This window comes from Podarcis liolepis, assembly GCF_965112155.1.
Source record: "Podarcis liolepis genome assembly, chromosome: 10".
Classification (NCBI taxonomy): domain Eukaryota; kingdom Metazoa; phylum Chordata; class Lepidosauria; order Squamata; family Lacertidae; genus Podarcis; species Podarcis liolepis.
The window spans coordinates 49,152,535-49,170,746 of NC_139562.1; the positions used below are offsets into that span (position 1 = coordinate 49,152,535).

The 18,212-nt window shown below is 44.2% G+C and overlaps 1 protein-coding gene across 2 annotated transcripts in view; it reads left to right on the plus strand.

The window, feature by feature from the left end:
* The first annotated feature begins 5,690 nt into the window (after positions 1–5,690).
* Positions 5,691–18,212, plus strand: part of NELL2 (neural EGFL like 2) — a 108,746-nt gene continuing 96,224 nt past the window's right edge. Inside the window, exons 1-2 of one of the 2 annotated variants that reach the window (XM_083463450.1) lie at positions 5,691–6,478; positions 6,858–6,986. In XM_083463450.1, the coding sequence (XP_083319576.1) occupies positions 6,418–6,478; positions 6,858–6,986 (190 nt within the window). In that variant the 5' untranslated portion in view covers positions 5,691–6,417. The remainder of the gene's footprint in view (positions 6,479–6,857; positions 6,987–18,212) is intronic. The other variant, XM_083463451.1, reaches the window with a different exon arrangement.

Below are 18,212 nucleotides of genomic sequence, written 5' to 3' on the forward strand. Positions count from 1 at the left end.
GTATGTAACCTGAAGCATATGTAACCCGAGGTATCACTGTATTTGATTCTGGTTTGATCATGAATGTTTATAAGATGCTCCGTTAAACTGAAGGACAGCATTAAATTATTATTATTATTATTAGGAAAAGGTAAAAGGTAAAGGTACCCCTGACCATTAGGTCCAGTAGTGGACGACTCTGGGGTTGCGTGCTCATCTCGCTCTATAGGCCGAGGGAGCCGCCGTTTGTCCACGGACAGCTTCTGGGTCATGTGGCCAGCATGACTAGGCTGCTTCTGGAAGACCAGAGCAGCACACAGAAATGCCATTTACCTTCCCGCTGGAGTGGTACCTATTTATCTACTTGCACTTGACATGGTTTCGAATTGCTAGGTGGGCAGGAGCTGGGACCGAACAATGGGAGCTCACCCCGTTGCGGGGATTCGAAGTGCCAACCTTCCGACTGGCAAGCCCTAGGCTCTGTGGTTTTTAGACCACAGCGCCACCCTATTATTATTATTATCACCACCATTATCATTGTGTAGGCACATGTATATGTTCTAACATTATTATTATTTTGCCCCAAAGTTAGGCTGAAGTTACTTTTAAATTGCCTGATAGACAGTTGACTTGCATGGTAATCTAATCTAATCTGTATCTATTTGTATTTGTCTATATCTTTATGTATATCTATGCATCTATTTATCATCTACCGATTCGCACATAGATCTATTGACAGATTGATATATGCATTTCAAAAGCATCTCATGAGTTTGGAACTGTTGAGAGTTGATTCATGGTTTTTGATGGAAATGCACTTGAACTTGGGGAACATCCAAGTCACAGAGGAGCCAACAGCTATCACTCAGCTGCTCACCTGAGTCCCAGCTACTACACCTGACTCCTTCTTCTGTTTTGGGGTAGCGAAAAGACTAGAAACCAGGCAGCTCACCTGAAGCCCAGCTGCACCACCCCACTCCTCCCTCATTGATGTCTGACAGTGTAAAGACCTAGAATCCTAAAGAGGAGAAAATATTTGCAATGAGAGCATGTACTGGAGAGGGTAGGAGTCAAATTTTTGCCAAAGTGTATTATTTTATGCAAGCTACTTTGAGGATTCTTTTAAAGGCAGGGCAGAAATCAAATGAATTAATGGATTGGGAGGCAGGGCTGAAATTGCTTTGTATGTTAATCCCCGTTCACTATACAGTGGTACCTCGGGTTAAGTACTTAATTCGTTCCGGAGGTCCGTACTTAACCTGAAACTGTTCTTAACCTGAAGCACCACTTTAGCTAATGGGGCCTCCCACTGCTGCTGGCTGCCGGAGCACGATTTCTGTTCTTATCCTGAAGCACTATATCTGGGTTAGTGGAGTCTGTAAACTGAAGCGTATGTAACCTGAGGTACCACTGTATGCCACTTGTGTGCAGTTGGCAGCATTGCCAGAGACTTGTGCGCTCCATGTGTGCAGGGAGCCAGTTTGGGCAGTGAATAGTAACCCTGCAAACAGGTGGTTATGTGAATCTACCCCATCAACAAAATACTGCTATTCCCCCCCCCCTTTTTAAGTAACAGAACATTGGAAACTTTGAGTCCTGATGTGTGCTTTGATCGACAATATGCGGCATCAAACATTTTATTTATTTATTGTATTTATACCCTATGTTTTTCTCCTAGGAGCTCAAGATGGTGAACGTGGTTTTTGCCCACCTCATTTAATCCCCACAACAACCCTTTCAGGTAGGTTAGGCTGAGAAGCAGTGACTGGTTCAAGGTCACCCATTGAGCTCCATGGCCAAGTGAGGTTTTGAATCCTGGTTTCCCAGGTCCCAGCCTGATACTGTAATGCCTACACCAATCCAAGTGACAAGAGCAATAAAAGTGCTTACAAATGTATATATCAGCTCTGTAAATGCCCCCTTTCTCCACATCTGAAAGTTATCACTTAGGAGTTGCTTCCTGATAAATCTGTAAAGAATCTAATCTTGCAGCAACCTGGAGGAGAGTTTACACAAACACAAAATGTTTGGTGCATTTGCAGCTAAAGTGTCTTTTAGACTCCATGTTGTCTGTGTGCATGTTTAATTTGCTCACCTTCAGGTTCTACCAGAACCTCCAGCAAATTATATGTTCCAGTGGCAGTCATCTCATACTTAAATATTATGACACCAATTCACAACAGGTGAAATGAATTAAGTGGCAGAGCATGGAGTGCTATCCAACAGAAGGCTGAATGAGTATTTATCTTAGCAAGGGATGATTCTGAGTGATGGGAAGCGATGGCAGGACTCTGATAATCAACACTCATCAAAGGGCTCTCCAGTTGATTTTTTGAAACTAGGAAATCATCTGTGTTGTATGAGGAGTTTCTGCCAGTAGCTAATTTGATAAAGAGTGGTTCCTGGGCTCAGAGTTGTCTCTGGGTCAAACTAGACTGGTATGCTTGGTTTTGAGTCACTAAAAAGCACGGATAGGAGTGGGGATTTAATCCTTTGTCTCTCAATAGAAGCCAGGCTCATAGTAATGGCATACGCTGCACTTGTTCAGAAATACTATTGTTCCCTTTGCATATTCTATAATTGAACCTTAGCATTCTCTCTCTCTCTCTCTCTCTCTCTCTCTCTCTCTCTCTCTCTCTTAAAATGAAAACTCCGACCAGGACTGAGCTTAGGTTAAGGACCCCTGGCCATTAGGTCCAGTCATGACCGACTCTGGGATTGCGGCGCTCATCTCACTTTATTGGCTAAGGGAGCTAAGTACAGCTTCCGGGTCATGTGGCCAGCATGACTAAGCCGCTTCTGGCGACCAGAGCAGTGCACGGAAACACTGTTTACCTTCCCGCTGGAGCGGTACCTATTTATCTACTTGCACTTTGATGTGCTTTTGAACTGCTAGGTTGGCAGGAGCAGGGACCGAGCAACGGGAGCTCACCCTGTCGCGGGGATTCGAACTGCCGAACTTCCGATCGGCAAGTCCTAGGTTCTGTGGTTTAACCCACAGCGCCACCCACGTCCAGCTTAGGTTAACCCTGCCACAAATTATGCCGTGTGAGCTGAAAGTTTGTGCTCTTGGACAAAACTCCTTGTGCAGGTCATAACTTGAGTCGAGGTTCATCAGGCTCACTTTCAAACATACCACCACAGAACTGTAGAGTTGGAAGGGACCTTCAGGATTCATCTAGTCCAACCCTCTGCAATGAAGGAATATGCAGCTGTCCCATATCAAACCTGCAACCTTGGCACTATCAGCACCGTGCTCTAACCGGCTGAGCTATTTTATTGCATTTCTATCACACCTTTTTTCTCCAAGGAGCCGCAGGTGGCATACATGGTTCTCCCCTTCCTCATTCAAACCCCACAACAACCCTGTGTAGCAGGTTAGGCTGAGAGAGGCGGTGACTGCCCCAAGGTCGCCCAGCCAAGTGGGGGATTTGAACTCTGCTCCCCCAGGGGCACTCTAACCACACGTGCTCTGCTTGCACATACTGGAACTGAGGTTTGAAACAAAACAATGGCCGGTGTGTCCCTTTGAGCGAGCGCTGCTCCTTCTCCATTAGACGACCTCCGAAGGTCTCGCCTATTCTCTTGCAGAGCTGCTTTCAGGAGCTCTCCAAATGCTGATCTCCCGATCAGAGACGATGCCCAAAAGCGCAGGCTGGTGCCTCGCCCTCGCGGCTTGGGAATTACCCCGCATCCCGCAAGCAGGGGGCAGGGAGGAGGGCGAAGGGTCCGGCTCTTTTACGCAGTCTCCTGGAGACGGGGGCTAGCAGGGTCTTTCGACATCGCAGCGCGTGAGAAACCGGGGCTCGCTCTTCGCTGGTTTCTCCCTTCTCCTGCTACCACCTCCTGTTCACCGTTCAATATTTCCTAGGAATGGTGAGATGTCAGTGGACGCGCAAAGCGGGGACTCGGGCGCGTCGGAACAAGCATACCCAAAGGATCGCCCCCTCCCATTTGGGGAATTCTTCGGTTACATGCAAGAACCATTGGGTCTAGGGTGAATCACACGGAGGTCTCTTTCACAAGTGCAAGGAGTCGATTCCGCTTTCGCTCAGGTTGTGCAGGGGGAATTGTATCATTATCGCGCGGTGGCTGACCCTTGCCTGCAGATTACTCCTTCTTTTCCGAATCCCAAACACGTCGGCTTCTTATACACGCATTCATCTTCTTTCGGGATCCCGCACGAGCTTTTTCCAGGCTTTATTCTGTACGTGGGCGTGGGGAGTGGGAGCGCGATTTCTATCCAGAAGCATACCAAGATGGCATATGCACAGCAATACAATACAGCATGCACGTGTGAACCTGCTACTGCGCATGCTTGGAGGTTTCACAAGGAAGGAAAGTAGGGTGCATGCTTGGCATGCAGAAGGTCTCAGGTACAATATCTTGGTACCTCCCGGTCGGACTGGCAACTTCTTCTGTCTGAAATTTTGGCGAAGTGCTGCCCCTAATACAGAGCCAGAAGGACCAACGATGTGACGCAGTATGAAGCCGCTTCCCACGAGAATCTTTCTACTTTTATGATTACTTCAAAGCTCCCAAGTCACGAAAGTATACGAAAAGTTAAAGGCAGCCATGTTGGCCCATAAGAAAACATAAATTCAAAAAAATCCATATTAGCAATACCTTTATTAGGCCAACCAAAATGTCACAGAGCATTCAATCATTTTATTTGTATGCCGCCTTTCCGAAGTTAACACCATGCTCAAGGCGGCTTTCAACATATAAAAAATTACATAACCACAAATGTAAGAAAAGTAGTCATAAACAATAAAACACCAAAAAGTACAGAACTAAATCGAACAATTTCCACATAAATCATAAGATACAAAATATATAAAAAATAACAACACCCACCGCAGCAACAACCTGGCTAAACAATACCCCAACCCAAGAACGAGTTCCCCGGAAATCTTCACCAGGCTGGATGGCAAAAAAGACCCCGCAAGGGCAGCGGAGGCTGCTGTTCAAAGCATCCTTTTATAATCTGAGAAGGCTTTAAAGATGGAGTGTGGGACCTGGAGGAGACATGCAGAAAAGAGTCTCTTTCAGGTAGTCTGCAAGTTTCAGGTCGCCCCCAGGCGTTCTGGGGAAGAAAAGCCAGGAAATGGCCACCCCCGATCTCTGCAAGAGAATCTAAACCGCGGATTTGCCATTAGCTATTGGATGGGCTTAATTTCAGCCAGCCTTCGTTCCCCAGCGCTGAGCCCCTGAACTCTTGGAAGCACCTCCGTGCTTCTGACCATGGGCAGAGTGCTCCCCCGCCCCTTCTGAATCAACCTCAGGCAGCTTCTCCTACGCGTTTAGACTCCCGACGGATTTCCATCCAGGTGCGCGCGGAGGGGTGGGGGCAAGTTAAGCGCAGCGACGGCAGGCGCCCATTGGGATTGGTAGGGCGGAAAGCAGGGAGACCACCAGCAGGGGGCGTCAGAGCCAACGGCAGGCGGCGCCCCCTGATTCCAGGGCTGCCCCCGCGCTCCTCCCTGCTGCTCTCCACAGCCCGCCGCACTAGCTCCTCTAAGTCAGAAGGCAGCCAGCGGCGGCGGCGGAGCCTGGCTGAGGGCAGACTGCGGCTGGCAGGGTCCCGCTCGCCCGAATGGCGTATTCTTCGTCCGCGAGCAACAGCTCTTCTATCTGCCAGGCTTAAGCTTCCTCTTGCTGTAGAGAAACGAAGCCTGAGGAGGAGCAGCCGCAGAGACACCCCCCCAGCCAGAATCGCCGTCGCGTCCCGCCCGGTCTCGAGCCTTTGGCTCCTGTGCCGTCGAGGAGCCTGAGGCGGGGAGGTGTTCGAAGGCGCCTCCTTCCCGCCGCCCGCCGGCGCGTCCTCATTGGCCGCCGCCCGCCGCCTCCCCCACGTCGCCGTCACCGTCCTCAAACCCGCCGCCTTCTCTCGCTCTTTTGAGGCTGCCTGCGAGGAGGAGCCGGTGGCAGTGAGCGCCGGCGGCGGGGGCTTGGCGACCGAGGAGCCCTGAGGAGAAAGAAAGAGTCTGTGCGCGCGCGTCGTGTGTGTGAGGGAGCGAGCGAGCGAGCGACACAAGGCTGCCCGCTTCCCCTCCGCCGGGTCGCCTCGCGCCCTCCATTGTCTCTCTCCGCCGGGTTCCCTCCAACAGGTTCTGGGGCTGAGGCGCTTCTCGCGGCTTCCCGCTTTGGCGCCATTCCGCGCCCTTTTCGCGCCTCCGGGCGGCGGCGGCTGAGGCGCCTCGGAGATGGTGCTGCGGGCTGGGGAGGACTCGACTCGCGGCGGCGCCTCCTCCTCCTCCTTCGCCCGGTGGATTCTGGCTTTTTGCTGAGGGAGGGAAGAAGAAGAAGGAGGACGCCGAGGGGTGTGTGTGTGGAAGAAGACTGGGGCGTTCGGCTGCTTGGCTTCCTTCAGACCCGGCTTCTGCCTCGAGGACTATGGAGTGATTCTGGGCGCCGTCCTCCTCCTCCTCGCGCGCGATGGAGTCCCCGGGCTGCTGCTGGAGCGCCCTGGGCTTCTTCCTCTTCTGCCTGAGCTCAGGTGAGACTCGAGCGGGGCGTTCCAGGCTCCAGCCTCTCCTTAAGGCATGGGGGGGGGGAGTCTCGGGGTGTGTCTCTCAACCTCCCCACCCCGATGGGGAATCGGCTCAGTATAGGGAGGTGGGGAAGAGGGAAGACGGAGGATCCGGGCAGGAAAACGAGCGGAGAACTTTGCGAAAGGGATGCTGCGAAAGTAGGTCATGTAAATAGGACTGGCTGGTGCGGCTGAGCCGAGGAGGAGATACCTGCGCCTTCCAGAACGGGAGTGGCAGCAGGATCGGGGTGGGAGAAGAAGGAGGAGGGTGGGGGGGGGAGGTGGAGAGGAAAAGTTAAGGGCGTCGGTAGTAATTTCTCTTTTCTTTTCCCCCGCCTGGATCCAGCGGTCGGCTTTGGCGTGGACCCCTCGCTGCAGATCGACGTGTTGGGCGAGTTGCAGCTGGGGGAGTCGGTGGCCGGAGTGGTGCAAGTGCAAGGGCTGCACAACGGGAGCAAAGCTTTCTTCTTCCAAGGTATGGGACTTGCATCCATCCATCCAGGGGTGCCAACTTGAATAAAATATTGGGTGGGGGAGGGAAGCGCCGCCCCACATAATCTATCACAGGATATGGCACACACACACTATTTGAATGGCAATTCCCATCAACTTTTTTTGGGGGGGAGCACGGCCCCCCTCCCATATTTTATTGGTGGCGGGAGGGACCCCAAAGGGAGCTCTGTCCCCAGGAGTTGGCTCCTATGCATGCACGCATCCTTCCTCATTCTTGCTTTGGTTCCTGGGCTGGCTCTGCGGGCAGGGTCAGCCCAGGCCACCTGAATAATTCCTGAACTTGCTGGCAAATGCGTTTGATCGAACTTTTTTGCATTAACCGGATGGCAGGCGATGCTCTTCTGGGCTCGCGATGCGACTTGGTCCATTTGCTCAGCGAGGCTCCTGCCTGCCTGCTCTGTTAAGCCTCGCTGATTCTCCCCTTCCCTCCTTCCACTTTTGTCTCTCTCCCATCACTTTTCTGGCCCCTCTTTTGATGGATAGACCCTTAATTAATGGTCAGCAGGAAAGCTGATGGCAGATGGCTTATTTTGCCAGGCTTGGGGAGCCGTGAATAATAAACAGATTTGTCTGGGCTGGCTGAGATTGGTTTATTTGGGAAGACACGCCAGGCTAAGCTCTTGTTCTCGCTGATGGTTAGAGGAGAAAATAAGACTAGGGAGAAAATATGAAACTAAGAGTGTGAAGAAGTGGGGAATGGGGATAACATACTGCATTTCCCCCCATAAAAAATGTCTGCAGGAAAAATATAGAAGCCCTTGCAAAAAGATTTGTTAACAGGTTATATACCCTGAACTTTTTTGGGGGTGGGGGCGGGAATTCTTTGTGTACATAATGGGTGGTATAGTCATACTCAGAGTAAACCTATTGAACATAAGTAACAAATCAATGACTTTCACGAGTCCGTTCTGAGTATGACTTAGCTAATCACCCACTAATTTTAAGGATTTTTAATAAATCTAAATGTTCCTTCCAAGAATAAGGAGACAGCTGTCTTTTGATTTGATTTTGCATTAATATATTCAAAGCCACTTCTAATGTAGGATTCCAAAAAGCAGCATTTATTTTGTGCAGTTTATAGTCTATTGTATAAAGGTAAAATATTCTGAGATAAATGCTTCTCCCCATCCCTTGTATATGAAAAAGGTTACATACAGAATTAGATTTTTAAATCACAATGCAGAACATTTCTGAAGCTTATCAGACTGTTTATTTAAAAGAGGGCTGATATCACAGTGGTGTTGGGAAGAAAATGGAAGAATGTTGTGTGTGCATGCTGAATGTTGCTATGTAAAGTTGGAGAACATGGGTCACACGGTGAATTAAGAAGAGTTTTAATTTGCTTCTATATAGAGCATAGTCTATGTGTATCATTTGTTTTCTTAGGAGTTCCATTTATAGGGTTTTTTATTTTCTTTTAGTACAAGAGGCAAAGGGAGGCCTTGCAAATAAGCTGTAATTTAAGGAAAAACCCAGGCAATGATGTTGGCTTGAACTTCTGAATCAATAAGATCATGTATCAAAAGCTGACTACCTAAGTCACTGGAGGACTCTGCGGAAGGATGTTATTCTACATTCGACCAGAGTGTGTCACTGTGACCATTAACACAGAAAAGTCAGAGCATACACTTTTAAAAAGAGAAATTGACACCTGCTATTTTTAAACAGAAAAAGCCTTCTTTCAACAGGATGTAGACATCTACATGAAAGGGCTCTTGACAGAATAAAAATCTAAAATTCCAATTTTGAGGCTGGTAATATGAACAGTTCAGGACTACACATACAGTGGTACCTCGGTTTAAGAACAGTCCTGTTTACGGTTTAAGAACTCTGCAAAACCAGAAGTAGTGTCCCAGTTTGCAAACTTTACCTCGGTCTAAAAGAATGGAAGCTAAATGGTTGAAGGGCCCCGGCGGCTGGAGGCCTCATTAGGGAAAGCGCGCCTTGGTTTAAGAACGGACTTCCAGAACAGAACGGATTAAGTTTGTAAACCACTGTATCACTGTGTGCATTTTTAAAAAAACACAAATGCAATTCCAGCAAAATGAATTTTAAAGTTTGGACGTTTCTATTTTTGCTGAGTCTGAAGACTTAGCCTGCATTTCTCTTTTTATTTTCAGAAAAAAATGGATGCTCAGCATTCATTTTTTCTTCATACACCTGTAATTGCAGATGCGTTTTAGCTTTCCTAAATTTGCTATGCATCTTGTAAAGTGATATAATTTATAGTTTCTTCTCCTTGGAGGAGAGCCAAGCAAGTATAGCAATTCAAAGACTTTACTTTCATTCTGATTCTTGTTGTTGTCTCTTTCTCTTACCATTCTCTCTCCCCCCTGGAGTTGAGAAGAGGTAGCTTCCCCAGAATTTGTAGAGTTGGAAGGGGTCCCAAGGGCCATCTAGTCCAGCCCCCTGCAATGCAGGAATCCTGCCTGCAGCTATCCCTGGGTGGGCTCAAACCACCAACCTTCTGGTTAACAGCCAGATGTGCTGACCCATTGCCCGACTGGAGACATTAAGTTTATCTAGTCAGGGATGCCATCAAGGTTATATTGCTTGAAAGATGTGGCATATTAAATTTAAATAAAAGTAATTTATATAAATTGGGCAAATCTCAACCAGTAGCGCTGGCCTTATGCAATTATTTACCCATACAAGTCTCTATTTTCTTGGCTTCGCACAATGAACCCAAAGTGCTAACAACTTGGGTGCTTTTCACCTAACTGGCATGCATAAAAACTGTTTGCTCATGGTGCAATATAGTCCACTATGTATTTATGAACCATGTGGACAGAGTTGATTGGATGGATCTTTCTCATCTCATTGGCCCCCAGTGAGAGGTAGCATGCAGATTGCATGGGCCTCTTCCACCAAACTTTCCATCTATGTTGTTGCAATAGTTGCACAAGCTTGTGTGTGAGTATGAATGAATGAAGGGGGGGGGGGACACAGTTCCCGCAAGTGAATATTTACAGGGATAATGTAAAATGGGAATGAATAAGTATAGAGATTACATTGGTCACATGTACATCCATTTCAGCTATGGAAATATATGTGTCTTAGGCTGTAAACTTGCCTTTGAGATATCTCAAGGATGTTTTTAAGACTACTGTGGAGGAAGTTGGCTTAAGCACTAATTTTTTCTCAAGCTACAGCATACGTTAGTGAACCCTCTGCCTCTGAAACTTGGATTTTGCATCAAGATGTTTGCTGGAACACTGAATATTAATAAGAGAGTACTAGTTTGCTGTGAGGTATAGAAAACAAGATGTCCTTGGCCTCATAAGCTGATGCACCTTTTAATGGACTTCTTTTTGATTGAGTTAATGAAAGTATAAGATAAATATAAACAAAAGAATGTCATAATAGATATAATATGAAAACAATGATATAGAAATGAAACATATAGATTGACTCCTGGGTTTATATACATTATACCTGACTGAAATGACCTCAAAGAAGCTTCTCTGACTTTGTGAATTTTGCAGAGTGGGTTCTCCTGGGCATTTGTTGAATGGAATGGAATAAAACAGCCAAACAATCAGAAAACATACATAAATAAGCTTCAATATCTATTACAATTGGTTAATTCTATTACTATGATCCAATGATGCATTTTACCATGTTTGTTTGCAAAACAAGTCAACGTAGGTAAAAAATAAATAAAAGCAAGTTATATGAACACCGGTCATTAACTGCAAAAATCCATATTTTGTTAAACAATCCACGCTCTGTTATAATTATTTCTGGGATGAGTCATAGAAAACATATTGACTAAAAAGGAAATGGACAAAACACAGTACTGTACCATTAGAATCAATGAATACAGCTGTCTACTGACTTTATTTTACAGCGCTTGACATATTGAGGACAATTAATTACGTATTTGATAACTTTAATGCATACTGACCAGCTGAATGAGAGCTGGTGCTCAGTGCTAGAAGATGGGAGACATTCAGAAAAGATGTTCCTTTTTTGTTAGAACGGTTGGCGTGTATGTATATAAAGTATGCTTAGTTATTTCAGCAAGCAAATTCATGCACACACCCCACCAAGCACCAACAGATGGGGTGGAATTATATGGTGGGTTGTGATAAAGCACACCATGGAACAGAACACCAAAGAGCAGATTTAATCTGTCAGCATGATGCATGAAGGAACTTCACAGTTAGTGGCTCCTCAATGGTTCTTTCTGCTGTCAGAAAACAAAAACAAAACAGGTCAATTTGTACTGTGGTATAGCAATACTATGTAGCTATGTTTAAAACTTGTTATTGTTATGGGGTTACAGTTTTCATGCTAACTATTTCTGTCTACATTTTTGGAAACAATGTTTGATGTTGTGACTCAATCATAGCTGATTTTCTCAGGGTGCAAGGCAAACGAAGCAAACTGTTGCTGGTGTAGGGAACTTTGAAAAAGTAGACTTTTTTCAGAATTTGGCTTGAAGACACGGGGGAGAGAGATCTTTTGGCTTTTCATGAGTGTGAGATGAAAGTGTGAATGGACTGGAAGCATCCTGCTTTGTCTATAAGCATATAAGCTATTTCTTTAAGAGATTCTCACTCGGTCCATTCAGGACCTGAGAGATGGAGACTTTTCCTAGCTGATATATGTTAAAAACATAGCATGCCCATTGCATAATGCCTTTCTACAAACTTTCCATCTATGTTCAACAAAAAACAAGCAGAACTAGTATATGGATTTAAAAGGCATCTTCTGCTGCAGAATGAATAAAGCTGAGATACTTTCCATTCTCTACGCACATCATGCCGCTTCTTATAGCAGAGGGTGGGCTGGGGAGGTCCCCCTTTAGCCCAAGGGCTACTTTATTTCATGAGCAACCTTCTGGGGACTACATGCCCTTGGTTAGCAGAACCAATGGCCATAAGAAAAGACAAGACTGACTCTTTACTTTGTACAGCAGGCTACATCCTAGCCATGCAAAACCAGAGATTTCCAATACACATTTACTTCTCCATCTAGGCAAGCAGGAATATTACAGTTCATGGACACATTCTAACCAGGTATAATAACTCAAGGAGGGTGTGGAATTTTAGGCTGTGTGCATGTTACTCATATACTCCATCTCCAGTGCATTCCCACGACTGGTGTCTAAAGCTGTGCACTTATGAAGCTGGCCACAATCCATATCTATCATTGAGAAATACTGTTGTTTGATGCATTTCCCCCTCAAACTAGTAATTATTATTATTATTGTTGCTGCTGTTGTTGTTGTTGCACCCTCTCTATCTGACTGGTTGCCCTAGCCTAGCCACTCTGGGTGGCTTCCGACAAATATAAAAACATAATAAAAACACCAGACATTAAAAACTTTCCTATACAGGGCTGCCTTCAGATGTTTTCTGAGAGTTGTATAGTTATTCATCTCCTTGACATCTGATGGGAGGGTGTTCTACAGGATGGGTGCCACTACTGAGAAGGCCCTCTGCCTGGTTCTCTGTAACTTCACTTCTGGCTTCGAGGGAACTGCCAGAAGGCCCTCAGTGCTGGACCACAGTGGGCTGAACGATGGGGGTGGAGATGCTGCTCCAGCTGTACAGGGCCGTTCCTTGTGATTTGAAACTGTAAAGCATATTTGCTTTACTGCTAAGCTGAGGCTTGTGCATTTGAGACAGATGACAGCTTTATGAATAGGAGTGTGTGTGTGTGGGGGGGGGGAATTGAAGGTGCAGAGAAACTAAACAGGCAATGAATGTGCATCAGGTGAAGACATCCACACATCGACTTGTCTCATGGGTGAGCCAGCCCTGCCCAAAATAGAATGGAGCCAAACCACATAAACTATTCTACCCAGTGCTTTATTTACGAGAGAGGGGGAAATGCTGAAGTTCTTGTCCAAGTGGAATTATGTCCCTCTGGTCCAGAAACCTTGGTTGCTTGAAGTAACCTAAGATATTGCAAAGTTGTCAATATGATCCCCTGGGCCTTCAGCTTGAAGGGCTCTAAATAATTAGCAGTTATTGCTTGTATGGTAGCCTACAAAACATGAAGCCAACTTAACACCTTAGGATTGTATCAACTAAGTCTTGTATAGTGTAGGCCCACTGAAATAAATTGGCATGACTAACTTAAGTTCATAGATTCTAGTGGGTCTGTTCTGTGTATGACTTAGCTAGAGACAACAACATGTAGCTATGCTTTCAGATATGCAGGAGCACGTTTCCATGTTTGCCTTTGCAGATATTCTATTAGAAGGCAAGAGATAGACTAGATTTGAAAATAATCTAGGGATCCTGCATTATAATCCAGGTTAAAAATCTTTGTCCTTGATTTTGTTTTCCTTCACTGGTTTTGCTACAGTTTCTTGCTTTGAATAATTATAGTATGTTAAGCAATGATTGCGGTGGGTCTTGTATCAATTCTTTATCTGAGCTGGAGAGGGTGGAAGCTTAAAAAAGACTGTTTAAGTAGCAAGTGCTGCTCAAAATGCCCTTTATTGCTTGCAAGAGTGTATGTTAAGAAAGTACCCTTAGCTAAAGCAATTTTAATAGTTTTTTTAAAAGCAAATTGCTGATACACATTGTTTCCCTGGTTTTGAGGATGATGCTAATTAATAAAATAGGTTACAGAAAAATGCTAACTAGGTAATGTGCTAAATAATAGGGATCGTGTGTGTGTGTGTGTGTGTGTGTGCATGCGCGCGTGCATGCATGCATGCTGAGAATGAGTGTAGGCCTTGTTTTTAGTAATTGTATTATGCATTTGAAACACTAGTTATAACCCTGCTGAAATTGCTGTGTAGTGAAGAAATAGTTTAAATAAAATCGACAATAATAATATGTTTAAATAAACTTATTCATGGGAAGAGATGGAACTCTGCTTATGGGTGTGATGAAAAAGCTTGTCACAGTTAGATAAATGGGGGGCTTTCAAAGAGCATGAACACATATGCAGTTAACTTATCAGCCACAGACAGGCACAGATGGTAGTTCATGAAATGCTCCCTGGTCAGAATATAATAGATGTAGAATATAATAGATGGAGAAATGCAAAATAGTTTACAGTTGAAGAAAAAAATTATCTATTTTACAAACAATGCATGTAGACCATAGTTCAGCTAAACTTAATTTACATTTATCAAGGAATAAGCCCTACTGAGCATAATGAGACTTACTGTTGGATAAACATACATAGAGCTGCACTGCACACCACACTGAAACCAATGAAGCAAGTTATTTGTGACTAACCTAATATTTTTCTATTCATATAAAGCCAGTCTAATTAATTTCAGTTGTGCTTACTGCTGGAGAAGGGGGCAAAGGACTGCAGCCTGAGCCTATGCATGCTTGCTCCTCAGGAGGCATGCAAAGTCCCACAGTCTTCAATGGAACTTACACTGCAATCCTGTGCACAATGACTTGAGAGTAGGTTGCAGCTAACCTTAGGGCCAGATCAGGGCCCTAAAACTTAAATACTGCAATAAGGGATATATGAAGTTAAGCAGGCTCCTTTGGAGCCCATCTGATAGTATTTTATATTAAAGTGGTGGGATATTCCTCTGATATTCTAAGCTAGCTCCCTACACAGCCAACATCCATGATGCTATTAAAAAACATGGCTAAATTCTATATGATTTCATTATATCCACTGCTGTGTGTGTGTGTAAGATACACACAGTGACGCACACACACATATACAGTGTGTTGAGAATGCAAAGGTATAAAACCTCCATTTTGGGCTAGAACTGGGTACAAGTGGCTTCTTGAAATTATCCACCCTATTTGTGAGCAGTTAAATTGGACAGTGTGGGGAGAACCATGTGGTGGGGTAATTCTGCAGAGCGAGAAAGCCATGTAATGAGGTAACAGCTGTTTTGGATCCACTGGATATAAAGCCCGGTGGCTCCTTTAAGAGAGTAGCTCAGGTTTCTCTGTTATGCCAACTTGGAGCTGGCATGACAAAATAACAAATCCACCCCAGCTTCCATGCTTGCTGACATGAGCTGGCAGGGCTTTGGATATAGCTCTGCTACTGCAATGCCCCACCTCTGGAATGACCTGTCAGTCTATAATCCTTCACACATATTCCGTACTTGGCATTGTAACTCACCCTATGACATTCAGGTGAAGGGTGGGGATATAAAGGTTGGAAATAAGTAAACAAACTCCATCAAGCACAGTGTGTTTTCAGTAGATGTGTTCTGTTAACCATTTGTAAACACAGTCGGAATTGTAGTCTAACAGCTCCACACTAAACATGTTTATGAAGAAGTAAGTTCTATTTATTTCAGTCGGACCTGCTTCAAGTGAGCATGCTAGGGACTGAAGACCCAAGTTTTAGGCTTCAAGGCAAAAATGTGACAAGATTTAAAATGGTGCTTGACAGTCTTCTAATTGAAAATTTCTTTTTTGCTCAGCATGGTATGCGTTTTCCATTGGCTTGTGAATTGAATATGAAAAAAGTGAAGTCTGCATTGAAAGCTGTGACAGTTGTGCTTTTTGTGACAATGCTGTGGTACCTAAAAAGAGCATGATAGAAAAATGCTGATTTAACACACATTTAAGTCAGTGAGAATATAGTAGGCTGCAGTGGCTGTAGAAGTGATTGCAATTACAGTCAATCTTCATAAACCAAATATACTTTTGTTGGAATACGATGTGATTAGACAACAGTGGCTCTGGAGGGTACTTTATGAGGGTACTATTCAGAACAAACTGCAATCAAGTACATCTATAGGATCCTTGACAACACAGGATTGTTATAAAAGATATATTCATCTTTAGAGAGATTCAGCACCTATAAGTCCTCACTCAAATTGGCTTAGATTTCTAAGGTTTAACTAAATGGGCTGAGGCTACTGATATTCAGCCTACTTCCCTGTGTTAGGTCTGATCAGTGGTAACCTGGAGGAACCAAAAATTTCAGATAAACTCTGTAGGGGTTATAGATAAGTGGTCTTCAGATTTTCAGACACCGGCTCCACCTTTAACTATAGCCTTTGATACAAGAACCAGTTTTAACTGGTTTAGGACTCTGTGCAAGAACCTAGCAGCAGATGCTACTTTAGATATCAGGTTCATGGCTTCTTTGCATCCCTAGCATTTTACAAAAGAAAAAAGACCCAAACTTTTGAAGAATGGTGGCAGCACTGAAGGGTGGCCCACCATAGGTTAGTTTGTGTGTTCCATTTATGTGACGTGACCCAGCAGCTGAAGACCACTTTTGTTTTTTCATTCCGAGAAGCACAATTTGTCTTGCCATAACGCTGCAGGGTAAGAAGGGCTGTATTCACCAAAGGAGCCCCATCCTCTATTGCATTTTGTCATCCTTTGTCTCTTATGCCCTGCCGCAATCTGGTGTCTCTTGTACTAATCTGAATGAAAACGTGTGATTAAAAATAGATTTGTGCTTTTGCAGAATCACAGTACTGATGTCTGTCTTTGTAATAAATGTGCTTATGTTCTCATCATGGCCATTGTCAGAGGAGAAGCACGTTGTTGCCTTGGAGAACGTACTTAGAGAGATTCTGACTGTCTGATTGGCTTTTTCTTCTATCACATTTATTAAAAAAGTAGCTGAGTGTGGAAATAGCATTGTAAATAATGAAAGTGAATATCATTGCCAGATATGTATTCTTCTTTCCGGATGTTCTGCAGAACTAAGTCCTCTTCCCAGCCAATCTAGTGAAATCATTAATTTATTGCTGCATCATGATCCTGACACTTCTGGAATGCTTGCAGAGATTAAAGCTCCTTTATCAACATTCCCAAGACTGTGATGTCTAAAGACCTCATCTGTTCACAAGTGGCTGAAATTAAATTCTGGCTGTTCAACAAATCTACACTTAAAAATTGATTTATAGCTGAAACAGTTAGAAGATGATTATATGAATACATACTCCAACTTGGTTGAGGAAGTTTTGTCAAAAAGCCTTTTTTGGGGGCTGGGGGGTACAAAGTATATGATCCTAGGTATGCTTATTTCCATTGAATGAAGTTTAGAATGAAGTAGTTGATTTTACAACAAGGATGGTAATATAGTATTTTCTTAATAAAATGACTTGAAGGTTTCACTGGCTGAGATTTTAAGCATGGCCAGTGCCACTGAAAAAAGTTTCTATAGAATTAATTTCCATATACCTGTTTAGGAATAGGGCATCAGCACAATATTCTCTCAGTACTTTTCACAGCTTGCTCGCACCAAGCCTTGGTAATAAATTTAATGCCATTATCACCTTTATCAAAGCATGATGTAAATATGAAATGTGTAAATGAAACATCATGTAAGAAAGGGAAGTTTGGAGTCTTTCTTTAATACCTTGGGGGCCACATTACCATATTTCTTGGAGTCTAATGGGATTCAAAAAACATCTGGAAGGCTGTAGGCAGGTGTAATGTTAAGTGTATACATGCTTCTTATACAAACCATATGTTGAGCCTTTGTATCACAGATACTCTTGTGGCAATTTGGTTTGACTGAGACGGTCCAGGAAGCTACTGTATGCCTCAGGAAGCAGTATTTCATATCTGTGGAAGTGTAAGAGCAAGTTGTGGTTATTCATTTGTCAGGTTATACAAAGGACAGTTCATTTAAGAAGCATATTGTTTTCCAGAACTCCGCCCTGGTAAACCCTGGTTTTGCTTAAGCAACAGTTGTGCAGCATAGCCTCTTTCTCTTAGTTAAGTGGCCAAATGTAGCATAGAAAATGAGGAGATGACATCTTATTACTTGCATTCTCTCTGCTCGTCTGCAGCAGCAACTTCCTCCTAAAGTTCTACAGGCCGCTAGAGGACTCTCTGTAGTATATTTTGCTGGGCTCAGCAAGAACAGTGGTAACATCCCATCTTTTGGGAAACCTTATTGTGTATCTAATAATCTCACCAATTTAGAATTGTCATAAAGTGGTCATGTTAACTGGGGCTGTGTGAGTTGTTATAGCCAGATGTAAACAGGTATGAGACTTCATTCAGTTTTGATATTACCTATTCCTGTAATGACCAATGTTTAGGAGTGATTTAATTATGTATTTTTTTTTAATAAGTTAAATTCAGATATAATTAAAGCAGTGCTTCCTGACACCGGTTACATACCCCTTCCACCCACAGGATAAACTTTTATCTATAAAACTTTCTCATAGCTAGGAATCTCCAGTTAGTAGCTGCATCAAACTTTCAAATGGATATCAGGCACCTGAAGGAGTTTCGGGAAACAGTTGTAGGCAACTATA